Genomic DNA, 24794 nt, shown 5'->3' on the forward strand with positions numbered 1-24794 from the left:
CTCTATTATTCACTTTACAGCCTGAACTTTCAAATATAACCTATAACCCTATAATCAAATATAAGCCTATAACCACATTTTTCACAAAAAGATACTCCCAAGTATATGTTTCTAGGGTCCAATAATGCAGTTTTGACTTCCCCTTCAAGACGTTTTGAACTAGCATAAATGTTGTTATTAAAACGACTAGTTCATTTTCAACACTAAGCAAATTAACATTTCGATCCAGCTACATGCCTTAATAGGTAAAGTCAGAACCCATGTAGAATATAGACTTGACCTGCCTAGGTCTTTTCTGGAGTGCAGTTACCCTTGTGTAGCTAGCTGTAGGTCAATTACTAATTTAAAGTAGACTACTGCTTTATATTATATCTATAAAATAAGAACCAATTTTTCGATCGCCGAAACTGAAGTTCGTTCACCCACTGTCAGGTTGCCTTTGTGAGTTTATGAACACTTTATTTTCTATTTAGAACCTTAGCTTTCTGAAGAACCACCTGTTAAGGCCTTGCTTGAAACGCTCTTCGAATTTTTGCTTGACCTCCAGTCGAGCTAGGCGTTTACGGTTAGGATCAGTAAGCGCATTACGGCTCACCTTCTTGGGATCAAAGGAGATATCCACAGTGTATCGAGTTGGCATGAGATGATTGTAGTTGACAAATTTGACAAAAGTCTTTATCTTGCACCTACGCTCGATCTTCTTTTTTGATAGTCGAGTGATAATCTGTAATCACAAAGTGACCAGTTAATTCTTAAGTTAACAAGTCATCTTTAGGGTTTTTTGCTACTGTGTAATGTAGTACAGTGATATTAGTAAGCTTCAATTCATTTGAACTCTTTCACATTATAATGGTGGGTAGCTAAAAATACGACGTATGGCATCAATCCAACAAACACGAACACTCAGGCAACCCCACTAAGAAACAGTGAAGCGTAGTTACGGCTCACACACCTTTCGGGGATAGCGAGCGATTCCGGCAATGAGAGCCTGCGAGTATGGCTTGCCGTCGTCCATCTGCTTGACGATGACGGCTTTCTTGCCGGCGTATCGTCCGTTGAGAACTAATACTACCTTATTCGGTTTCATTATCTTGCCCATCGTGACGCTGAAGTGCGGCAAATTATACACGCATAGATTAGTTAAACAATTGTTGGTTGCATCATGGATATTTTGAGCAGAACGATACAAATAGTTTTATCGTTCAAGTTGCTTGTTGCTTCAACATACATATATCAATATACCAAGCTTCAATTAAGTTCCCATGAAAAAGCCATTGACATGCTGCTGATATGGAAAGATTTTCAGGTGAATATAAGATAGATGCACGACACCATCGAGTAAATAAAGCGATAGTAAAAAAATCATAGAATACTCTTTAACCTCAAATAAGTAAGCATCAAAGTCACGTATGTTTACCTAACAGTTTGAATCAAATTTAAAGTTGCACAGCCGCTTAATGATATTACTTAATGTAAACAAAATATATAGTTGATTTTATGTCAGAGGCTTTAATCAGCTCACATCGTACCGTCCAAAACAATAAAAGTAACTGGAATAATCACATTATTATTAAAATTCCAACGTCTGTGATTCTGCTATAAATAACATGTGCCTTCCATACATTGAACAAAAACTTGTTCTTTTTCCGCAAATCCTTTCTACTATTGTTCAAGTAAACCTCAGGCAACCTCACAAACTTGACCGATTTAGGTACTAGCAAACAGCCTTTTAAGGTTTAGGCTCATCTAGTTCAAAGTGCAGGTATCGAATTATCGCGGATAAATTATTTGATTTCAACAATGTTCAGTGATCGGCCAAAGGTTTTCCAAAAAGGTTTATCCAAGAAATCCCGAACACCTGTGCACATGCAGTTTTAGACACAATAGAGATAATTATAACACAAGTATTCCAATGATGCACGTCTTAATTTCAACGATTTTCAGGGATAATTTAACATACTTTAAAATGCGGCCTCACGGCACCACAACAACGTCGAAAAAGGAAGTCTGAGCGGAAATTCAGACCCAAAACCACTCGAGATGTTTTTATGCAGACAGCCGCTCTAAGTACTCCAGCGCAAGATCGAAAAAATAATGGTGTTATATATTATCAGTTAAAAAAAATCGTAAATGTGCAACCGTAGATATTTAGTATCGACTGTCTAATGTATATTATGAGAACCCCAATCGACTCTTTTTGAATTGATCACGTTGGGAGCTCTTATGACGTAGGGCTTGTATCTAGCAGACGACTAATAAGGAAAGACAGCTAGACAAATAAGTAGAAAGAAAAGCCTGCGTGCTTCTGACACTAGAGAATACGCAGTAAAAAAACGTTTTGCCATAAATCCTTGACATTCGGTTCCGCTTACTGTGCAGTTTACATCGGAGATTAATTGTAACTTTATTGTTGAGTTAGCCTAAAAGTAAACAAGCGAGTAAATAAAGACGCATTCGACTCTCAATTCACGATGGTTGTGTATAATATATACATCTTTGATAATCACGGAACGTTCCTGTTTTATTCCGAGTACAAGCGAGCAAAAAAGGCGGAAATGTCACATTCAGAGGTGGGTATTGAAGAATAGGTTCTAGCTTGTTTCATAGGAGAGGTACAAAAAGCATTTATATAATGGACGATGAATATCATTGATTCAGAAAAATAAACTACGTTCTTACTAAAATGTTTAGTAAGACTTTGTAGGAATTCAGTGGAAATTGAGCTGATTTGCCAGAATTTATTTACACGCAAGAATGCCAGAGTGTGAAAGCGAAAGTGTGATAGCGAAAAAGGATCGGCGCATTTCAGCAGCCACATGGACCTGTTCTTGAACTGTCTGGATGACGAGGCAGGGCTTAAACGGTGCGATACGTATCATGTGGAGCCTGATTTTTTATATTTCAATTGCAGTACACGATACAAATTAATGAAGGAAACACTTTACTTAACCCTATGATTGCGCTAACAATCGCTTTTTACGCATCTTTGTTTCATTGCAGGAGGGCAAGCTTATGTATGGTTTACTATATTCATTGAAATCGATGTGCCAAAAGCTTTCATCCAACGATTCATCAGCGTTTAATTGTTATCGGACAAACAAATACAAACTGAACTACCTAGAAACAGCATCAGGTCTTTGGTTTGTGCTAAACACTGATATCCATGCTCTCGGAGTGAAAGAGCTACTCCAGTCATTATATCAGCAGGTTAGCATTCTCAAAAATCAATGGACAAGGTTGGCTAAGTCTATTGGCTGTGGATAATTATATTCTAATGATAAAGAAAGCCAACCCCATCATTGGTACTACTGTTTCTTTGCCTAATCACACTATGTAATGTACTGTGCCTTGAGGAGCGTTAGTGTTTAGAACAAGGAACTCAATTATTCTCATTTTCTTGTCCCTCCTCATTAGCTGATTTCAATATATTTGTTAGCGTATGTTCCTTTAGTAGGTCCCTAGTATAGGAGAAAGCACGCACCTCTATCTGTATGGTTCAGGATAGATGTTTATCCTCCTGTAGTTCTTTATAGATTAAAACGTAGACCATAGAGAACCTACTACGAAATCGATCAGACAACCGTTTCGTTTCATCTTATACATATAACATTATCATAATATAATAATTTAAGGCAAAATTTCACTCATTACAGCATGCATTTTGAAAACCGTTTTAGGTTTATGTCGAGTATGTGGTGAAAAACCCCGAATGTGACAGGGGTAAACCGATTGAGAGTGCCCTGTTCAAACACGAAGTAGATGAGTTCATCCGAAGGTCTCCACAGTTTCGATAGCTCGAGTGCCGCGAACAGGTCCCTTCAGCACCACATAACTGTGTATTCGAATGGATCGTTGTAAATAGTTCATATGTAAGATAAGAACGAAAAAGAGATACGGCATTGAAGTCCTTGTATAAAAAATATATATACGTTTTATGGTATTTTGTTCTCATTTCAAAAGGTATACACACATGCGAAATTATTCTTATATAGTCCGATAAATAGAGTAGATATTTTACACTAAGCTTACTATTTCAGTCTTCGACAGTGTTTATAAGCAACGAATTTTTCCATTCCAATTTATCGTCGCCCACTTATGTATATTTCTTCTATAGAAAAGGTGATCCATTATAAAGTTTACCTGTAAAAAAAATTTAGTCTTAGATTATGGTGTAAGATTGCTTTACGGCTGGGCTTTCCGCTCATCAAAACTGTAGTAGAAACCATGTTTCTTCGGTTTATTTTTTTCTAAAGGTTTTACCATATATCAAAGAGCTTAGCTGTTTGTTGTTCCATCGATTGTAGCAATTCGGAATAAACCAAATAAAAGGAAAAAGTGCTAATGTAATGGCTTCTATAATTATTTCACAACGCTAGCAATACGAGGGCAAATATTTTTCTTATAATTCACTCACATCATCGTTGTACTGTAGTGCAGCGAAAACTTGTGTACGATAGTGGGGAAGTCCCATAAGTACGGGAATACCGGAAGTGGATAAAGCAGCTTGTACTGGGGATAATTTTTTCAAAACAACGTTCAACTCATTAAAACTGATTAAACCTTTAGAAAGAGCCGGGATGTGACTTATAATTGCTTTATTATTTTAATAGTTGTGTTGTTCTTGTTTTAAAATTGAGGCGTGCTGGCGTGGAACGTTTTACTCGCATAATTATAACTTAAGTCTGCTACCATTAAAAATTCAATCTGATTTACATTTTCGTAAATTCGAGCTGTGAATTTTGCCAGTTTATTGCACATATTTTACTTAAAGGCAATGTAATATTTTTATAGGAAATATGTGCTTGGGATACCTTCCGCATCATGTTTTTGCCAAAGGATTATTTTGTTGCCTGAAAAGACACTTGGCATTTGTACTTGCATTGTACTGATCTATAAAATGTGTTATTGTCGTTTTTTCAAACACACAATTCTGTATGAATTAACTGCCCGATGTTTCACCCGAAGAACTAAATTCACCAAAATGTGTGAAACAGATCGATAAGGCGATAAGCGAACCGACGATCACAAGTTACGGTTTTTTTTTTAACAGAGAAACTAGTACTTTATGTACTATTTAACTTCTTTCCATTTATTATTATTTATGACTCCTTTCCACATTCAAGCTGTTCATACACTAATCGTATCTCGTGTCCAGTTTAGGTAACTATGTTGCCTTAATCGTGTTAATTTATTAGTTTTTCAATATGATTTCCTGACTATTCGGTTTTACATTAGCTCTCGGAAACGAATGATTTTTCTCAAATTACGCGGTTATTACCGGTATAGCTCTGTAACTTTTGTTATAAAAATATGGACTTATCTTCTTACAATATTACTCGGTCTTTCTGCTTTTATTTGATGATGGATTTTACCTACAGTGAATCGCATAGCTGCTAAGCCAGCAAACATTTAAAATTTACCGCCTCCTCCCCGCTGCATCCCGGAGCAGCTGTGTGGGATCTACTTATGCTTTTGCTACATCCGTTCCTCATTGGGATAAACTTGGTCAACTGTTTCTCGAGCCCCGAGTACATATCTAAACGATCAGCCGTTAAGGGGCGCCGGGCCTTCATTTGGTGTGTGCCGCTGCTTGTTGTTATTATTGTTGTAACAACACTGATGGTGGCAATAGTAACAGTAATCGCTGTCGATCTTGTCTCCTTTCCAGCTGAGCTTAGTTGCACATTCCTGTCGTATGCGTTGTAGGTGTGTGTGTGTACGCATATCGATGTGCGACTGTGTCTGGTGAGAAGAACAGGAGGAAGCAGGCCGCTGACTTAGAGAGGCTCTTTATGCTGAAGCAGAAGCACTGGCAGCATTGAGAGCAGCAGCTCCGCTCCCTAGGACGACTGTCTCACCAGCCAGCAATGATCTACTAACAACTTCATAGGTTCGTGATCGTTGTCATAGTGTACAGTGGTTCGGAGTGAGTGCAGTGCGTCCAGTTGATCTCCACGGATTCGAAGACATGTGATCCAGCGTCGAGACATTCACTAAAAGAATGTAGCACCGAACTGTGTCCGACCATCTTCTAGCGGGCCCGATTTCACTGGGCCAGCAATGATGGTGCCTGGCGCGAATGCCGCCAGCATCATGGACCGGCTGCGAGTGAAGCAGTACCGACCATGGAACGACATATCGAGGCTCTTACGCCAGCTTGCCGGCGAGAAGCATCTATTCGTCGATACCGAAGAGCGTAGCCAACTGCAGCGGTGTCTCGACCTCTTGCAAAAAAGCATAAAAATCAATTCTGCTCAGGTTTGAAATCCCCCGCAGCGTCTGAACAGACATGGTTGTTTGCATCCGTAGACAGTCGCTGTCGTGTGTGTATCCATTGTTGTATTTAAGTGCTTGTGCCTGCTCTGTTCGATGCAACTATGCGGAGAGACATATGAACGTGCAAAGCAAATTTAAAAATACATATGCCATTATTTTACTTGTTAAAGAGGATGACAAATTGTCTACTGATTTATAGCTGATGTATGTGTATATTTCTACAAAGCTTGTCAAAATTTAGCGCTAGAATTTTCTAACATTTAATTGAGGGAATTCTATGGGGCGCAAAGTGATGCCTAGTTTCGATTAATTTTTTATTAAAAACAGCTTGTTGATAAAAACAATTTTTTTAATAAGCATTATGATGAAATGAAATAACAGTGGTATTTACAACTGCAACAAGAACTATCTTTTACCTAATACATTGTAAAATAACGCTCAGTCTCATGCTCTATAGTACATTCTGCTACACACTAATTCCACAGATTCATATTTATGTTATGCTTACTTATTCTCTGTTTCTGGTGTTCTTCAGGGAATGATAGAGCGCCTGGACACCATCACTCGTCAGCTAGGCCTTAAGCTAACAAAGGACCAAAAACGATCGGCAGAAAGAAAGCCAGTTGAATTGTTTGAAGTCTTTATCAGCTCCGACATGTTCTATGTCGAGGTGGTCGTCGAAAGCAACGGGCATGTTTGTGACGTTAAGGTAGGCCGTCACTCAATATTAATTTTAACCAAAAGTCGGCATTAATTAGCCATTACTGTTGTGAAAACGTGTTTTTTAAACATATTTTATTAAATTTATAAACAATTAATATCACTATCTCTTTCTTTACTTCTTTTACTAATTGTGTTTTTTATCGTTTCTGTATGTCGAATCAGGTCGCGCACCACGGCGACCCGGTTAGCTGTCCTGAGCTGTGCCAAGTTCTGCAGGAAAATGATTTTGTGACTTTTACAGCACATCTCGAGGGGCTAATCGCCATATATCAACTGAACTGCGAAAAGTCTCGAAAACAAAAGGCGTACGTGGCTTTGCAAGCTCTTGAGAGCGACCTGTCAAGAGTAGCCGAATTGCAAAGCTTTCTGAACGATCCCCGCCAGCTAGTTTGCAAGTCTCCGGTGGGCATATTACAGCTGCGTCGAGGTGGCTTCCCGATGCAGCTAACATTTTTTGTTTCGCCTTATGATCTAATTGATTCGATAAAATCCGCTCCAGGCTCCGGCACTTTGATTCCTTTTACTGTAGAAAACGTTCTCAACCGTAAGCTTGGCCAAAGCGTGTCCATATCAATCGAGAATTCGGGCCAGCACAAATTGCAGACCGGCAGCCTCATTACGAACACGGATGGTAAAATGCCAAATTTTGGCCCACTAACCCAACTGAATTCGGTCTCGCTGCCAGCATGCTTTACAATGAAGCTAGCCGCACCAATGCCATTAGATAGTGAATGCATCAAAAAGATTCAAAAAGTGACCGGTATCGAGATTCCTAATTCACAAGTCGTAAATTCGTTGATCGAGCTGATCACGAAGCGGAAACAGGTCGCGTATTTCGTTAAGCTTCCGGACCAAGACCACACATACCATATGAATGGTGGCCAGCGAAAAGGGGCTATGATCTCTTCGATTCCTTTCACGCATCCGACGCATGTTCCTCCTGTTTTGGAGTTTCTTCGTCAGCAGAGCCTATTCAATTCGCTGATCTCTTCCTGTGTACGTGACCAGCCAACGGCGGCGCCACAGAGTCATGTATTCGAGGTACGCGCGTCGAGCCTAACCTCACTGTGTGTATCCTTCGAACATCCACTAGACAACGAAAGCCTAGTGACGCTTGAGATATCGCTGGTCGATATTCTCGGTCTAAAATGTAAAGCCTACTTTTGTAGTCAGCTAAGTGAGCTCAATCAGTTTTTGAACGAAGACGCAGCAGCCAAAGTATTACAGCAATCATTTTCCATCCCTGTACTGATGAGATCTATCCTGAAGAAGGCCAAGGGGGGCTCAAGTAAGCCGCTGGAAGAGTTACAGTCGAAAACTATCTCAACACCTTCGTTTCTTTCCGGAGCTCCGTCGAGCGACGTCAAACGGGATCATTTCGACGGGGAGAACGTACCCAGCTTTGGTGACAACAATGGACCAGGATCAATGCAGCAGGTACGTTCGAACAAGCCACTGTGTCGAAAGAAAGTTGGTCGGATTTGTCGGCGAGAAACAGTTTTCTGACTTCAAATTCAAGGAACAGCTGCTTTCAAAGACCAGTCAAAAGTATTCGTTATGCTGTGTATTTGCATGTTATATGACTAACATAAGAATAATAGATAGGACATTATATAACATTAGTAAGCGATGTTATTACTAATAGCTCACGTCACGTTTCGGTACTTCATAGCATAAATGCCGATATAGATCCCGGACAGCCATGCCTCTTGCTGGCGTCATCGTGTTAAAATAGAATGTTTGTGATGGAAGCATATTATTGTAATTAGCCATATTCAATTTATTCAATAAATAAAGAAAAGTGAGATTTTTACTTTGGTTTATATGATCACTGTTTCAGAATTTTCTTTATATATACTCGTAAGCGCATACAAAATCCTTGGTTAATTCTATCGCTATTATTATTATAAAAAATTAGATATATTCGTTTTTTGCTTCCTTTAATATGGTGTGTTACGAAATGAGTCAATTATCTAACGCCCGTTTTTATAAGTGCATATTACAAACGCAGCCATGGCAGTTTATTGTAGATGAATTTAGCGAAGGTATTTTGAAGAAGAATCTATTTGCACCTTGGCCAGCATCTTGCAAAATTAACCTCTTCGAGGCATCTTACGGAGACTACTTAGGTAGGCTCAAATTAACATTATCACGCGTGCGGCATTTGGTGTTCTTTCCAATATCATTAGCTTGGAAATTCTTTGTTGATATCTTTTCCTTATTATTTTTCTTTTCTTCTATTTTCCTGGCTTATAGGATTTGTTTGACCTCGAAAATATTAGCAACTTGCAAGGCGGGCTGACTCTAAATATGTTGGCAGATGATGGTCCAGCTCCCCTAAGCGCTGGACGACAAAATCCTTATCAGCAGCCAAGCGGAGGTGCCGCAAACGGATCAGGTGGACCTGGATCCCAGCTGCAGCGTAAGAGACCCCGTGAAGATGGGGATTTTTTAGACAACAGGCCCCTCGGCTTCCCTTTGGGGGCGACGGGGGGCCCCACAACTAAAGGGCAGTTGGAAAGTATCAACAATAACAGCGGTGATAACCAGCAACAAAGTGGTGGCCAACAGCCTCAACAAGCACAACCACTACAGTCGTCTACAACGAAATCAGTCGGCGATCAGCTTGGGACACAAATCGTAGGTGCCACATTAATACAAATGTTCATATACATCATAATTATTATTTCTTCTTTTTCCTTTATCAATTTTATTTTCTTTTACTTTTTATAATTTTTTTTTTATCAACTAGGTAAACGTATGCTTTTTTTTATCAATCGCATCGTTAATAGACCAAACATCCATACAAGTGTGACCGTCCTCAGGACAAGAAACTGTATGTACCCCTTTTCATTTCGTTTCTAGAAACGGCAGCGTACAGACGGACCGATGGAGGATAGCGGAATTGCTATGTTGGCTACCGGTGGACTGAATAATGCGCGGGATTCAAAAAACTTGCGGGCTGGTGGGGACTCGGGTGAGTCTCCACCGGCGAAAACCCCTATCCCCTCGAATACCACGAGCAGTGGTGCTACCGGCGGTAACGCTGGAAGTTCGAATCCAGGCGGCGGTAACATTAGTAGTAGTGCTGGCAGCACAGGCGGAAGCAGCAGCACGTTTCACGGGATCGGAGCTTCTTCAGCCAGCGGGTCTCAACAACAACAATTTGCTTCAAGAAAAGACAAGAGTTCGTCGTCGTCGTCCAGTGGAACATCATCAAAAAGCGATGATAAAAGGAATAGCAGCAGCAGCTCCTCATCCAGGTACACATACGTACAGATACATCAAATCGCAAAGATTTGATAAAGGTGACTTCATTCGCCGACCTTAATGAGCGAATACTAGAACGCACCTACCTTACTGTTGATTTATTCAGTTTGATTTCGCAATGTTACATATAGCCTAGCTGGAAACTATAATTAGCGTGCACATCAATTTATCCCGTTACAGTTATCCCGTTCTGCCTATTTCACTTTATCATTGGGATGTTGAAACAATCGTTTTATCTTTGCTGTAGTTATTTCATTACCAAATTCTTATCTTAATAACTAAAGCTTGCGTTACGCCCTTACTAACACGAGCTGGACATAGATCGATTGCGGATCTTCATTTAATTAATTAACAAGGTGCAGTTCTCCTGAGATTTCGTTCCAGCTATTCAGTCATAGTAATTCTATTTTAGCGATTTAGTCAATAACGTTTCTGTGTCACAGTTAGTTAGGCTGTGTTGCAGCTACTCCATGAGAGTTCGTTTTTTTTCTATCAGAATGTTCGAGCGATTTCTTTGAAAATATTTGAAATTTGAAGATTTGAAAATAGCGCATTGCATTGTACCAGTTATCCGGCTTTCCAACTGCAGACAGTTCGTTAGTATCGGTGCATGTACCTTCTATTATAGAGAAAGAACCGTCTTCTCTAAATTTATTCTTTAATTTATACAGGGAGGAATTAGTTTCTTAATAGTTTGAGTAAGAGTTACTTGCCAGATTTTGTTGTACTTATGTACACGCATACATATTGTCCGTATCTATAAGACACGAACGTAAAATCAACACTTGTTTTCTTGTTTTAGTACGTTTAATTTGACTTATATTGAGATTTTATAGATTTGTCACTTTGTTACACTCCTCTCACTTTCCATTTGTATTGAATTTTCACATCGGCATATTCTACTTATTCCCACCCATTTCCACCGAAATCTACTTTTTATCCAATAGTGGCAACAATTTGACATCGCTGACCATTTATCGTGCACTAACTGCGTGCCTCTTTTATTGAGTTTGAAAAATAAACAACTTTTCTATACAAACCGATAATGTATATATAGTTCAAAAGTTGTTCAGTTTACCAAGCTTAACAAGGCAATGGTTTTTGAAAAATGCAACCAGTCGTTAAAATTTAACGTCCAACCATCCTAGGATAAAAATGTGGCACGAAATATTTTTTGTTTCAAGCGGACAAATTTACAGAAGCATGGTTTAACAGTAAAATGGATTAAGTAGTCTTGTTATTGTTTTTAAAAATTATTGGCATCGCAATCTGGATTGCTCATATTACGTACGCGATTTCTCCTTTCCTTCCACTTGAATTTTTGAAAGGCCCTATCCAGTTTGACTTATTCGTGTGATTATATACGCATGCTTGTCCTTAGCCGGGATAAAGAGAAGCGGAAAGACAAGGATAAAAGTTATTCAAAAGACGGCAGTTCAAAATCATCTAGTTCAAAATCGTCATCGAAGGACAAGGACCACAAGACATCATCAAAGAGTAGTTCGAGCAAGGACAAGGATAAAGAAAAAGACAAGGAAAAGTCGAGTAGCAGCGGCGGAAGTAGTAGCCGAGGTACGTAATACATTGCTGCTGAAAGTTGAAAATGAAAATTTTTCTATATGGAGCTACTGGAGCTATACCGATCTCGTATGAACAAAATTGTATCATTGACGAAATCAAAGCACAATATTCAGAGTTGGCTATAAAGAAGCAGTATATCGACTACAAGTTGGTTTGGCGTGTGAGCTGGAATAGTAACAGGCGTGTCCTAACGATTTTTTGTGCCTTTATGTTACGTGGGTGGATATTCTGGTGCAGGAAGCTCTAGCTCAGGGCTGAGCACAGCTGGAGAAAAAGTCACGCAAAGTGGTTTGTCAATGGCTAAGTTTTCATCGTCGTCAGACGTAGGAGGCGGAAGTACCGCGAGCCCTAGCAAGTACGGCGCTTCGTCATCCTCTTCCTCCTCATCAGAGGGTCAACAATTTACCGTTAAATCGAGCTCATCCGCGCAAGGTTAGTTCTTCTAGCAAACGCGACCTTTAGATATGTATTATAGTCACTCGAATCGGTCAACTTTAATTGTGGAAACTTTAAGTTCACTATAACTAGTATGTATCGTCAAGATACTTCATGATTTATTTGTATAACGCATTTAGTATTAGGCTAAGCATTGTATTTAGATACCCACCTAAATATCTCAATTGATGTTGCTGGCAACTGATTTGTTGGCTGACAATTTATACAAATTTACATATATAATGTAACGACTTTTCTACACTTCTGTTTAGGCATCAAGTTGACTATTAACAAGGCTCGCACTTCAGAGAGTGGAGGGGGCGGCGGTTCGTCGAGATTAGGTTCGTCATCAAGCTCGTCATCAGGCGCCGGCGGAGGCAGCGCCGGAAGCACTGGAGGAGGTAGCGGTGGTAGCAACAGCGGCGGCTGTACCAGCGGAAGTGGGAGCAGTAGTGGCAGCAGTAGCAGCGGCAGTAGTAGCAGTAAGGCTTCATTCTCAGCTTCGTCCTCATCGTCGTCGTCGTCATCAAAACACAATCGAGATTCACCGAAGCCGCGAAGTCTCTCATCATCACCCTCTCATAAGACGAAGGTATCGCCATCGTGGAAAGCATCACCGAAGCATAGCTGTTCCAGTGGCAGCAGTGGCGGTGGGAGTGGCGGCTCATCTTCTGGGATGATTATGCCTCCGCCAGCTGACGTACTTGGCAACTCCTCTGTTGATCTTGTCGAGCAGAGATTACGGGCCCTTCACGGTGACGACTCTCCTAGTCTGACAGTGTCCGTTGGTGCTTCGGTCGGTGTTGGAGTGGCTGGGGCGGGATCACTGTTTGACTCACGAAATCCTACTGGTGGCCCTATGGGACCACCGAGCGCTGCAAATTCGTCATTAAATTCCATCAGCCGACCGACACCTATTCTCACGGAGGATGAACTCATGGATGAAGCCTCATGCGGAGTGAGAAATCACGTATAATTATGCATATGTGAATAATGTCTGTATTATAGTTATAACAATTAAAGTATGGTGATGATGGACAAAGAAAATTATAAAAGCTTGCCAATCGAGAATGAAAAAGGTTTCAATACTGCACAATGGAAAAATATATATTATATATAATGTAAATGAAGTGTAAAGCACTGAGTAGGCGGAACAACCCTGGATATAGATATAAATAAATAAAGACCAATAACACGCGAACCACAGCAAACGATGGCGGCTGCTACCTCCCTATACCGTATCAGGCTTATCAACCGTTATAGATACATTAACAACTTCCGTCAAAGCAGTAAAAAAGAAAATTAGTATTTTCTTTTAAGTCACTGACCTCCTATCAATTTGTTTTACGTAGTCATGTCGTTTCTGTGCTAATGTACATGCTGGTCATCAATCTAACATACACATAACAAACCATGGCTATCATGTCAATAAAATTTGATCTATCATTTAATTATAGTTTAATATGGTGGGATCTTGTCTTGTAAACGATCACCAACACGTGAAGCCATATCTGGTCCGCTATAGGAACTGACTGCTGTATCGATCTCCAAGAAGTTTACGTTCCTGTAACATGGCAGTAGATAGGCCACTTTTGTGCTTACATGTGTAAGCTAACCATAAGTTGTAGCTATTACAGAATAATTAGTTAATAACTTTGTGATGATCGTTTCTGTCCTTCAAGTTTAAAATATAATAAGGAAAATAAAAGATTTTTAACGTTTAGTTACATTCGTTCAAGGTAGCATCAAGATGGTTTGTTAATAATATAAGAAGTAAAACCAGATCTGTTTTCTAGACGATTGTCTCTAGGTTGATAGCTAAGCCTTTCAAAGGACTGGAGTTTATCAAGCCGGTCGAGCTCAGACCGTATTGATTCTGACTTCGTCATGAGAAAAACATATACTTAGATCTAATAAATAATAAATATTATAATAGAAATATAATAATACCAGTTCAAATGAGTCGAAATCCTCTTAGTTAATTGCTTATTTGTTTAGGTATATCAAATCAGACGAAACCAGTGGTTGGGGTAGTGGTTGATGCGTGAGCATACCATACCGCTAACTCGTCAGTATTACTGAATATCACATGTGGCTCAAAGTAATGTTTAAATTGTTTTATATTTAGTGAATCATTTTGTAAACGAGCATGACTCACGAGTAACCTTTTCGAACGAGGTTTAGATTTCCACACGTGCTTGTCGGTATTTGCTTCTGTTTATGCTAGAGCATTTTTCTTGCCAATATGGGTGTCACAGAGCTTAGCTTGTTTTGCGATATTGTGGTAAGTCTTCTCTAATTTCTTCACGATGAAAATGCAGTTTAATGTTATCTTTGACTGTATAGTTTATGCTGAGTTGAACACTAAGATTTCTCAGCTAGATTTATTCACTGTTGGAGCTAGCGGATTTCGAATGATAACGCATCAATTTCGGCGAGTTTAACATTCTAAATCGTGATCAGTGCCCCCTCTTAAAAATAGCTAAAGCAAAAATCTTTCCATATTTTAAGCGCTAGTCAGAAGAAAGATTAAAGACAAATGAAGTGTTTTACATAAATTGTTGATTGATTTATATAATCATCAGATCTCTGATTTATATAGAAGCATTACACTTCTTTCAACATTTCTATTTAACAACATCTATTTATTTGCCACCTTGTACTAATTAACATGTTCCTGCATCCGTATATCTGAAGCACCCCTCGTAAATCAGTTGTCGCTTAATTGTTTTAAGCTTGATTTAAGCAATTTCTAAGCTTCTCGTATGTCTGACTAGCAGTCACGATTTGAATTAGATTTATGTAAACATTTCTAAAAAAAGGCGCCGCGTACGAATAAATACAAAATTCAAAGATAGCCGACATACTATGAATTCATTCGGGCCGTTTCTACACGGTGGCTGTCTAATCTAGCACTGCTGCTGCCGCTTCGCGTTCTCTAGTGGAATCACCAGCTGCATCGAACGGCTAGTTCGTCAGATGGATGAACGCCGTCATCATGTTTAGTTGGTGTTATTACTATTCGTGTTATTGTAATGACGAGTAGCTTTCGGGTTCTTATTTTGCTCTAGAGTGATTAAACCGAAAATGAACAACGCAACGTTGCTTTCAAATAGAAGGTGAACGAATTTATGTTCAACATTATTTCTGTGGTTACTTTTTTTCACATACGCAAAAATATTACGTATTAGTTCATTCGAATAAGAACCAGGACATTTGCGTGTGAGCTTATGCAGCCCCGTATACAAAAATTTAACTAATTTTGACACAATATTGGAATGTTCTTTTTTGTAGCACTAGGCAGTGTATATCATTTTCAATCTGCATATTTAATATGTACAAGCGTTAACATTAATTTGTCGAATAAGCATGTAAATCGATACGAAATCGAAATTCATCTTTTAAAGTAAGCATTTCTGTTTATTTGGCCTCACGGCTTAAGTTTTGTAGGACCTGAGAAAGTTCATACAAAAATAAAGCACATTGTAAAAGGTCTTGAGAATAAAGTCGACTCTCAAAGAATAAAATGGGGACCCTAAAACGAACTCGCATTGATATTTTTCAGTTACTGTTATTAAATCATGGTTTTTATTGATTAATGCATAAATGTTGAATTCATGTTTGTTATTATTATTATGTATATTTTTTACCTGGCTTATTTCTTAAACTGTAAATAACAACGAACTGAGAGCATAGTTGTAAGAGTTATTATTACAGTGAATTCACACATATCTTAACAAATATTTTATTAGTACAATCATATTAAGAAGAATGAATTTTTGCATTGTTTAATATTTAAGCAAGAACATGGCGCTTTCGCCTATTGCAAAGGATTTTAATCCGTCTTTAATAACCAAAACGGTGCAAAAGTCTTCGAAAGATGAAGCTAAGCAAAACAAAAACCATGACCCTGGATCATCGTCTTCAGTGCAAAAATTAAGCGAAACGTTTGCAGCTATTGTAGTCGATAATCCTTCAATACAAAGCACCTTCCCTACGACGAATCGGGGCGATCAACCGGCAACGCCTCTGACAAATGTTTGGTAGGAACATGATTGCACTACATATGAGAGATCTTAGCTTCTTTTAAAAACAAGATCGTACTACTTTACATATGTCGAAAAAGAAACTAACGTAAATCCCAGCAAATCATTTTAATAACATACTATGAGCAGCATAGAAACAAGAACTAATTAAAAAAGAAATTCACTTTCAGTTACTTTGAAATAGTTTTTTTTGTATAATAATTCGACTACTGAGGTATCGAATTGACAACTAGTTAAGGGGTTTTTCAGCTTATCTATAGCATGCGACTTGGTATTTTTGACAGGATGTCATCTCGGACTACCTCACGGAGACCTAAGGCTGGACAGTCAATGGTTGCAGACTTGCAATCATTGATTATTGAGACTGCCCTTGCAAAACGTGCTGCCCGACGACAACCACAAAACGGCTTGAATAGAGCTTCCAAGCATGACTGCTTTGCCGTTATGGGAAACGGGCCATTGAAAGGTACATATTATGTCAAAAATCCAAACGACCCTGAAACAATGCAAGTGAATATAATGCGGTCAGGTGTGATACTAATTTTTTTACGTAACATAAGGTGTGCATTCTAAACTCAGAACTTCAGTCTCAAACGTCCAATCTTGTTTTATTTTACGGTTTAAGTAATAGTAAATCATGAATAATTTTTTTTGTAAATTTCTACTACCTTTTGCTGAATCTATCGACGCAATAATTAGTTTCTTGCACATTTTTAGGGTTGAATCAGATTTGCATATTTCGATAATTAATGATAAGAGAACGTCACTGTCTTTGCACAAGATAAAGTATAACTGTGTGTTATAGACTCGTACGCAGACGTTACTGAAAGGTATTATTACGGTCTACTAAATACAAACATTTGAAAGCCTAGGACAATGGACGCCAGATTCATCAGCATAAACAGCTGTCGACACTACAGTCTCACATTGTTACTACATGTGTCATAGGCAAAAAAAAAAAGATTGTACGGCCATCTGACTCCAACAAAAAATTATCGAAGTTAAAGAAGTCAGTAATAGACTTTCGAGACGCACAAGGAAACCCTGCGTACGAAATCGGAGAAACAACTTCACCTACAAAAAATGCAGTCGAAGCATGTAAAGACGAGCGACGCGCCTATGAGCGTCTGAGACAGGCAGCTGACGGAGAAACGCTTATTGAGGTAAAAATCAACAGCACATTTTGCAAGGAAAAAAAATAGAACCATAAGAAATCTGGCTTTTACAGGAAACCCCGTTATTTTTTTGACTTATGCGCGTCTTGTTTTGTATAATCATTAACAGAATTTGCTATCGATTATACATCTTAGACAGTTTAAGGATGACCCCAAAGATTCTCAGAAAATATCTATTTAGGGCAGTAGCTTGGCCCTGGTTTTCTAAAGTTTCTATTAAAACTGCCCTTAAATCAGATGTGATCGGCACACAGCCTTAATCTTTATACCACAGGATTATTTGAAGCAGTTACTGAAGCAGGAGGGTCTAATAAATGTCAAATCGAACTACTTAAAGTTTCAATACCATTGATGCATAGGTACTTATTTGCATTAGATCTTGATAGATTTTAGGATGCCTTTAACCTGAGCAACCAGGGCATCTGCTCTTTGTTTTTTAATAGTTCATCTTCAATAAATCGTGCTCTTCAATAGATAGAAAAGCTCACCACCGATATGCTGACCGGTCTGAAAACGTTCCAAGATCAGCAGTTTCAACGTAATGAAATAAAAGCTCGAGTCCGACAACGCATGTACTTTGGTTTGAGAGAGGCCTTCAAGTATGTGATAAGCTCGAAGATCCGAATGCTGCTGCTAGCACGAGATCTTGAACCTGGACCAGGGTCGGCCGGACTTGATCAGCTGGTTAATGACCTCTTAGACAAAGCCCAAGCGAATTGCGTCCCTGTCGTTTGTGCCTTGACACGCAAGAAACTCCAAAGGCTTACTCACAAACCATCTAAGGTGTGTATAATATAGACTGCATCAGAAAAAACAGCAGTTGCATGGCGTACTGGAATAAAAAAAGAATTCGAGGTTAGCGTTATTGAATGTAGTCTTTAAACCATAGTTCAAGTAGTTAATGTTTTTGCTTTGACCACAGCATTATTTTGATTGCTAGGCAAGGTTGCTTACAGGTATAAGAAGGTGTTAACGTACAAAGGCAGTTGCAGCAAATGTAACACTATATAAATGTAGCACGACGTAATGTACACGTAGGTTAATGAATACACGGGACGTTGTACATAGTTTCTATTTTGTAGGTGGCGTGTGTAGCAATCGTGGATCCATCAGGAAAGGAGCAGCAATTCGAAAGACTCAAGGAACTAACAACATATACTAGCCCATTTACGACATTCGAAGCTCAACGTCAAACAAACTTTGGAGATGAACAAACTTTTAGCGAGGGGATGCTGAAGACTTGGACATCAACAACGCGTCAAGGAAGATTCGAATTTCCTGTTGATAAGCTTTTCTAAGTGATATCGACAATAAGTCACAAGGGCTGTTAATACGTTTAACAATGAACGAATAAAGTACGTGTGTCACAAAAATGTTCCGATAAAAATACGCTGTTTATTTATTTTCTACTTCTACTGTTGTTATGGTGCTTGATAGCCATTTAGCAGATTTGCTTCGACGGAATAACGTGGTCATCTGCATGAATCATCTCCAGTCATTTGCCTATCTAGCGTAATTATAGGCTGGCCAAGCTATACTCCCAAGCTATACTAGACATGGGAGTGAATAAAGACGATTATGAATTTGTACGATTGATAATGAAATCGTTTGCTGTTTTCACTAATAGTATTTGCTTCGATATTGTGTTACCCGTGTATACAATAAAATGGCTAATGACTATTTTTGATGATATGCTATAAACGAGAAGTAATGTCATTTGCGCTTTACTTGTTATAAGAGAATTTGAATACTAAAATTATCTAATAACTTAAATAAAATATTTTAGTACATATTAATTAAAAGAAAATTTTTAAAAATTGCTGTCAATACCCGGTATTTGCAGACGGTCTCCTTCCCAATTACTATCCGGAACCAACTTTGTTTAACTCCGGTGATCGTACGACAACCTGCGTATTCAACGTGGTATGGCCGATGGGGCCAACGGAGCGACTCAAATGCGAAGTTAAGAAATATTAGGCTGTTTGAGTTGAATTCTAAAATAATGTAATAACCTAAATAAAAGGATTTAAAAGTATTTTTAGAAAAATATTATGGTACATATGAATTAAAAGAAAAATTTTAAAAAATTGCTATCAACACCAGGTGTTCGCAGGCGGTCTCCCCTGCAAGTACTACCCGAGCCCAACGTTGCTTGGCTTCGGTGATCGTACAAGAACCAGCGTGTTCAACGTGGTATGGCCGATGGCATTGATGGTGCTATTCGAACCTGAAGTTAAGAATATCAGGGTGCATAATGTGTTTCACTGTTTGAGTTGAATTCCAAAATAATTTAATAACCTAAGTAAAAGAGTTAAGTATTTTTAAAATAATATTATGGTACATATGAATAAAAAGAAAATTTTTGAAAATTGCTATTAACACCCGGTGTTGCCAGGCGGCCTCCCTTTCAAGCACTGTCCGAATCCAACGTTGGTTAGCTTTGGTGATCGGACAAGAACCGGCGTGTTCAACGTGGTATGGCCGATGGCAATGACAGTGCGTGAAGTTAAAAATATCAGGGTGCATAATGTGTTTCACTGTTTGAGTTGAATTCCAAAATAATTTAATAACCTAAGTAAAAGAATTTAAAAGTATTTTTAAAAAATATTATGGTACATATGAGTTAACAGAAAATTTTTAAAAAATTGCTATAAACCCCGGTGTTCACAGGCGGTCTCCTTTGTAATTACTATACGAGACCAACATTGGTTAGCTTCGGTGATCGTACGAGAATCACCGTATTCAACGTGGTATGGCCGATGGCTCTGAAAGTGCCTGAAGTTAAGAATATCAGGGTGTATAATGTGTTTCACTGTTTGAGTTGAATTCCAAAATCATTTAATAACCTAAATAAAAGGATTTAAGAGTATTTTTAAAAAATATTATGGTGCATATAAATTAACAGAAAATTCTTAAAAATGAGCTATAAACCCCGGTGTACGCAGGCGGTCTCCTTTGTAATTACTATCCGGGACCAACTTTATTTACCTTCTGTGATCGTAGGAGAATCACCGTATTCAATGTGGTATGGCCGATGGCACTGAAAGTACCTAAAGTTAAGAATATCAGGGTGCATAATGCGTTTCCCTGTTTGAGTTGAATTCCAAAATCATTTAGTAACATAAATAAAAGGATTTAAGAGTATTTTTAAAAAAATATTATGGTGCATATGAATTAACAGAAAATTCTTAAAAATGAGCTATAAACCCCGGTGTACGCAGGCGGTCTCCTTTGTAATTACTATCCGGGACAAACTTTCTTTACCTTCTATGATCGTACTAGAATCACCGTATTCAACGTGGTATGGCCGATAGCACTGAAAGTGCCTGAAGTTAAGAATATCAGGGTGCATATGTGTTTCACTGTTTGAGTTGAATTCTAAAATGAATTAATAACCTAAATAAAAAAAAATGTAATATTTTTTAAAATATTATGGTGCGTATTAATTAAAAGGGAACTTTAAAAAATTGCTACCAACACCCGGTGTTTGCAGACGGTCTCCTTTGTAATTACGATCCGGAACCAGCTTTGTTTATCTTCGGTGATTATGCGAGAACCAGCGTATTCAACGTGATATGGCCGATGCCACTGACAGTGCGTGAAGTTAAGAATATCAGGTGGATAATGTATTTCACTGTTTGAGTTGAATTCTAAAGCGATGTAATAACCTAAATAAAACAATTTAAAAGTATTTTTGAAAAAAATATTATGGTACATATGAATTAAAAGAAAATTTTAAAAAGCTGCCCGGTGTTCCCAGGCGGTCTCCCTCCCAAATACTATTCGACTCCAATGTTGCTGAGCTTCGGTGATCGGACAAGAACCGGCGTATTCAGCGTGGTATGGTCGATGGCTGTAACAATGCGCGTCGAACGTGGAGTTAAAAATATCAGGGTGCATAATGTGTTTCACTGTTCGAGTTGAATTCCAAAATGATCTAATAGTCTAAATAAAAAATTTTTAAAATATTTTTAAAAATATTATGGTACGTATTAATTAAAAGGGAATTTAAAACAGCTGTCATTAACACCCGGTGTTCCCAGGCGGTCTCCCTTCCAAGTACTATCCGAGCCCCATGTTGCTTAGCTTCGGTGATCGGACGAGAACCGGCGTATTCAACGTGGTATGGCCGATGGCTGTCACAATGCGATTCGAACGTGAAGTTAAGAATATCAGGGTGCAGAATGTGTTTCACCGTTTGGGTTGAATTCTAAAATGATTTAATAATCTAAATAAAAGAAATTAGAAGTATCTTTAGAAAAATATTATGGTACATATGAATTAAAAGAAAATTTTAAAAACATTGCTATCAACACCCGGTGTTCGCAGACAGACTCCTTTGTAACTACTATCCGAGCCCAACGTTGCTTACCTTCGGTGATCGGACGAAAACCGGCGTATTCAACGTGGTATGGCTGATGGCACTAACGTTCTGATTCAAACGTGAAGTTAAGGGTATCAGGGTGCATAATGTGTTTCACCGTTTGAGTTGAATTCCAAAATGATTTAATAACCTAAATAAAAGAATTTAAAGGTATTTTTTTTAAACTATTATGGTACGTATTAATTAAAAAGAAATTTAGAAAAAAAAATTGCTATCAACAACCGGTGTTCGCAGACGGTCTCCTTTGTAATTACTATCCGGGGCCAACTTTGTTTACCTTCGGTGATCATGCGAGAACTAGCGTATTCAACATGGTATGGCCGATGCCACTGACAGTGCGTGAAGTTAAGAATATCAGGTGCATAATGTATTTCACTGTTTGAGTTGAATTCTAAAGCGATGTAATAACCTAAATAAAATAATTTAACAGTATCTTTGAAAAAAAATATTATGGTACATATGAATTAAAAGAAAATTTAAAAAAGCTGCCATCAACACCCGGTGTTCCCAAGCGGTCTCCCTTCCACATACTATCCAATCCCAACATTTCTTAGCTGCGGTGATCGGACGAGAAACGGCGTATTCAACGTGACATGGCCGATGGCATCGACGGTGCGATTCGAACGTGAAGTTAAGAATATCAGGGTGCATAATGTGTTTCACCGTTTGAGTTGAATTCTAAAATGATTTAATAACCTAGATAAAAGAATTTAAAAGTATTTTTAAAAAAATATTATGGTGCATATGAATTTAAAAAATTTAAAAAAGCTGCCATCAACACCCGGTGTTCCCAGGCGGTCTCCCTTCCAAGTACTTTCCGATCCCAACGTTGCTTGGCTTCGGTGATCGGACGAGAACCGGCATATTCTACGTGGTATGGCCGATGGCAATAGCGGTATGATTCAGACGTGCAGTTAAGAATATCAGGGTGCATAATGTGTTTCACCGTTTGAGTTGAATTCTAAAATGATTTAATAACCTACATAAAAGAATTTAAAAGTATTTTTTTAAACTATTATGGTACGTATTAATTAAAAAGAAATTTAAAAAATTGCTATCAACACCGGGGGTTCGCAGATTGTCTCCTTTGTAATTACTGTCCGGGCCCAACTTTGTTTACCTTCGGTGATCATGCGAGAACCAGCGTATTCATCGTGGTACGGCCGATGCCACTGACAGTGCGTGAAGTTAAGAATATCAGGTGCATAATGTATTTCACTGTTTGAGTTGAATTCTAAAGCGATGTAATAACCTAAATAAAAGAATTTAAAAGAATTTTTAAAAAAATATTATGGTACATATGAATTAAAAAAAAATTTTTTTTTAAATGCCATCAACACCCGGTGTTCCCAGGCGGTCTCCCTTCCAAGTACTATCCGAGCCCAACGTTGCTTAGCTTCGGTGATCGGACGAGAACCGGCGTATTCAACGTGGTATGGCCGATGGCAGTAACGGTGCGATTCAAACGTGAAGTGAAGAATATCAGGGTGCATAATGTGTTTCACCGTTTGAATTGAATTCTAAAATGACTTAATAACCTAAATAAAATATTTTAAAAGTGTTTTTTAAAAACTATTATGGTACGTATTAATTAAAAGGTAATTTAAAAAAAAAATTGCTATCAACACCCGGTGTTCGCAGACGGTCTCTTTTGTAATTACTATCCGGGGCCAGCTTTGTTTACCTTCGGTGATCACGCGAGAACTAGCGTATTCAACGTGGTATGGCCGATGCCACTGACAGTGCGTGAAGTTAAGAATATCAGGGTGCATAATGTGTTTCACCGTTTGAGTTGAATTCTAAAATGATTTAATAACCTAAATAAAATAATTTAAAAGTATTTTTGAAGAAAAATATGGTACATATGAATTAAAAGAAAATTTAAAAAAGCTGCCATCAACACCCGGTGTTACCAGGCGGTCTCCCTTCCAAGTACTACCCAAGCCCAACGTTGCTACTACGGTGATCGGACGAGAACCGGCGTATTCAACGTGGTATGGCCGATGGCAGTAACGGTGCGATTCGAACGTGAAGTTAAGAATATCAGGGTGCATAATATGTTTCACCGTTTGAGTTGAATTCTAAATTGATTTAATAACCTAAATAAAAGAATTTTTGAAAAAATATTATGGTACATATGAATTAAAAGAAAATTCAAAAAAAAATGCCATCAACACCCGGTGTTCCCAGGCGGTTTCCCTTCCAAGTACTATCCGAGCCCAACGTTGCTTAGCTTCGATGATCGGACGAGAACCGGCGTATTCAACGTGGTATGGCCGATGGCAGTAACAGTCTCATTCAAACGTGAAGTGAAGGATATCAGGGTGCATAATGTGTTTCACCGTCTGAGTTGAATTCTAAAATGATTTAATAGCCTAAATAAAAGAATTTAAAGGTATTTTTTAAAAAAAACTATTATGGTACGTATTAATTAAGAAGAAATTTAAAAAAAATTGCTGTCAACACCCTGTGTTCGCAGACCGTCTCCTTTGTAATTACTTTCCGGGCCCAACTTTGTTTACCTTCGGTGATCATGCGAGAACCAGCGTATTCAACGTGGTATAGCCGATGCCACTGACATTGCGTGAAGTTAAGAATATCAGGTGCATAATGTATTTCACTGTTTGAGTTGAATTCTAAAGCGATGTAATAACCTCAATAAAATAATTTAAAAATATTTTTGAAAAAAAATATGGTACATATGAATTAAAAGAAAATTTAAAAAAGCTGCCATCAACACCCGGTGTTCACAGGCGGTCTCCCTTCCAACTGTTACCCAAGCCCAACGTTGCTACTACGGTGATCGGACGAGAACCGGCGTGTTCAACGTGGTATGGCTGATGGCAGTAACGGTGCGATTCAAACGTGAAGTTAAGAATATCAGGGTGCATAATGTGTTTCATC

General features: G+C 38.5%; 4 protein-coding genes, 1 non-coding gene and 7 pseudogenes across 9 annotated transcripts; 3 read left to right on the top strand and 9 right to left on the bottom strand.

The window, feature by feature from the left end:
- Positions 1-390: 390 nt before the first annotated feature.
- Positions 391-2114, bottom strand: RpL27 (ribosomal protein L27). The gene is made up of 3 exons (XM_022852761.2): positions 1961-2114; positions 953-1106; positions 391-724 (listed from the first exon to the last, which is right to left on the bottom strand). Exons 2-3 carry the CDS (start codon positions 1097-1099, stop codon positions 470-472), a joined length of 402 nt encoding a protein of 133 aa, XP_022708496.1. The 5' UTR covers positions 1100-1106; positions 1961-2114; the 3' UTR covers positions 391-469.
- Positions 2115-2253: 139 nt separating this feature from the next.
- On the top strand, positions 2254-3935 carry Bet5 (blocked early in transport 5). Its single transcript, XM_022852760.2, has 3 exons — positions 2254-2570; positions 3001-3207; positions 3678-3935. Exons 1-3 carry the CDS (start codon positions 2472-2474, stop codon positions 3792-3794), a joined length of 423 nt encoding a protein of 140 aa, XP_022708495.1. The 5' UTR covers positions 2254-2471; the 3' UTR covers positions 3795-3935.
- A 1551-nt stretch (positions 3936-5486) lies between these two features.
- On the top strand, positions 5487-14008 carry LOC111271774 (uncharacterized). Its single transcript, XM_022852762.2, has 8 exons — positions 5487-6258; positions 6812-6985; positions 7162-8436; positions 9256-9639; positions 9865-10262; positions 11651-11841; positions 12088-12282; positions 12558-14008. Exons 1-8 carry the CDS (start codon positions 6061-6063, stop codon positions 13259-13261), a joined length of 3519 nt encoding a protein of 1172 aa, XP_022708497.1. The 5' UTR covers positions 5487-6060; the 3' UTR covers positions 13262-14008.
- Positions 14009-15237: 1229 nt separating this feature from the next.
- Positions 15238-18893, top strand: Sbp2 (SECIS-binding protein 2). Of its 5 annotated transcripts, none has more exons than XM_022852766.2 (6): positions 15238-15404; positions 16086-16328; positions 16616-16797; positions 17280-17494; positions 17981-18289; positions 18575-18747. In XM_022852766.2, the coding sequence occupies exons 1-6, from the start codon at positions 15373-15375 to the stop codon at positions 18599-18601; spliced, it is 1008 nt and encodes a 335-aa protein (XP_022708501.1). In that variant the 5' UTR covers positions 15238-15372; the 3' UTR covers positions 18602-18747. The 5 variants fall into 5 exon arrangements, with proteins under 5 accessions (XP_022708501.1, XP_022708500.1, XP_022708499.1 ...); XM_022852765.2 differs by having other exon boundaries at positions 15243-15404; positions 18035-18289; positions 18589-18893; XM_022852764.2 differs by having other exon boundaries at positions 15244-15404; positions 18589-18893.
- Positions 18894-19594: 701 nt separating this feature from the next.
- LOC147751942 (5S ribosomal RNA) lies at positions 19595-19713 on the bottom strand (annotated as a pseudogene).
- A 1811-nt stretch (positions 19714-21524) lies between these two features.
- LOC147751943 (5S ribosomal RNA) lies at positions 21525-21643 on the bottom strand (annotated as a pseudogene).
- A 167-nt stretch (positions 21644-21810) lies between these two features.
- On the bottom strand, positions 21811-21929 carry LOC147751944 (5S ribosomal RNA; annotated as a pseudogene).
- Positions 21930-22659: 730 nt separating this feature from the next.
- On the bottom strand, positions 22660-22778 carry LOC147751945 (5S ribosomal RNA; annotated as a pseudogene).
- A 440-nt stretch (positions 22779-23218) lies between these two features.
- LOC147751946 (5S ribosomal RNA) lies at positions 23219-23337 on the bottom strand. Its single transcript, XR_015315457.1, has one exon. It is a non-coding gene; the product is annotated as a 5S ribosomal RNA (ribosomal RNA).
- Positions 23338-23781: 444 nt separating this feature from the next.
- On the bottom strand, positions 23782-23898 carry LOC147751947 (5S ribosomal RNA; annotated as a pseudogene).
- Positions 23899-24055: 157 nt separating this feature from the next.
- On the bottom strand, positions 24056-24174 carry LOC147751948 (5S ribosomal RNA; annotated as a pseudogene).
- A 444-nt stretch (positions 24175-24618) lies between these two features.
- LOC147751949 (5S ribosomal RNA) lies at positions 24619-24735 on the bottom strand (annotated as a pseudogene).
- Between the last annotated feature and the right edge of the window lie 59 nt (positions 24736-24794).

Source organism: Varroa jacobsoni, unplaced genomic scaffold, assembly GCF_002532875.2.
Source record: "Varroa jacobsoni isolate VJ856 unplaced genomic scaffold, vjacob_1.0 contig01007, whole genome shotgun sequence".
Taxonomy (NCBI): Eukaryota; Metazoa; Arthropoda; class Arachnida; order Mesostigmata; family Varroidae; genus Varroa; species Varroa jacobsoni.

Coding starts and splice junctions, on each gene's coding strand:
- LOC111271774 (XM_022852762.2), top strand. CDS start 6,061: ATGATGGTGCCTGGCGCGAATGCCGCCAGCATCATGGACCGGCTGCGA. Junction 6,259..6,811: donor TAAAAATCAATTCTGCTCAG/GTTTGAAATCCC, acceptor GGTGTTCTTCAG/GGAATGATAGAGCGCCTGGA. Junction 8,437..9,255: donor GACCAGGATCAATGCAGCAG/GTACGTTCGAAC, acceptor CCTGGCTTATAG/GATTTGTTTGACCTCGAAAA.
- Sbp2 (XM_022852764.2), top strand. CDS start 15,373: ATGAACAACGCAACGTTGCTTTCAAATAGAAG. Junction 16,798..17,279: donor GGGAAACGGGCCATTGAAAG/GTACATATTATG, acceptor CATGTGTCATAG/GCAAAAAAAAAAAGATTGTA. Junction 17,495..17,980: donor ACGGAGAAACGCTTATTGAG/GTAAAAATCAAC, acceptor GCTCTTCAATAG/ATAGAAAAGCTCACCACCGA.
- RpL27 (XM_022852761.2), bottom strand. CDS start 1,099: ATGGGCAAGATAATGAAACCGAATAAGGTAGTATTAGTTCTCAACGGA. Junction 725..952: donor TCGCTCGCTATCCCCGAAAG/GTGTGTGAGCCG, acceptor TTGTGATTACAG/ATTATCACTCGACTATCAAA.
- Bet5 (XM_022852760.2), top strand. CDS start 2,472: ATGGTTGTGTATAATATATACATCTTTGATAATCACGGAACGTTCCTG. Junction 2,571..3,000: donor CGGAAATGTCACATTCAGAG/GTGGGTATTGAA, acceptor GTTTCATTGCAG/GAGGGCAAGCTTATGTATGG. Junction 3,208..3,677: donor TCCAGTCATTATATCAGCAG/GTTAGCATTCTC, acceptor AAACCGTTTTAG/GTTTATGTCGAGTATGTGGT.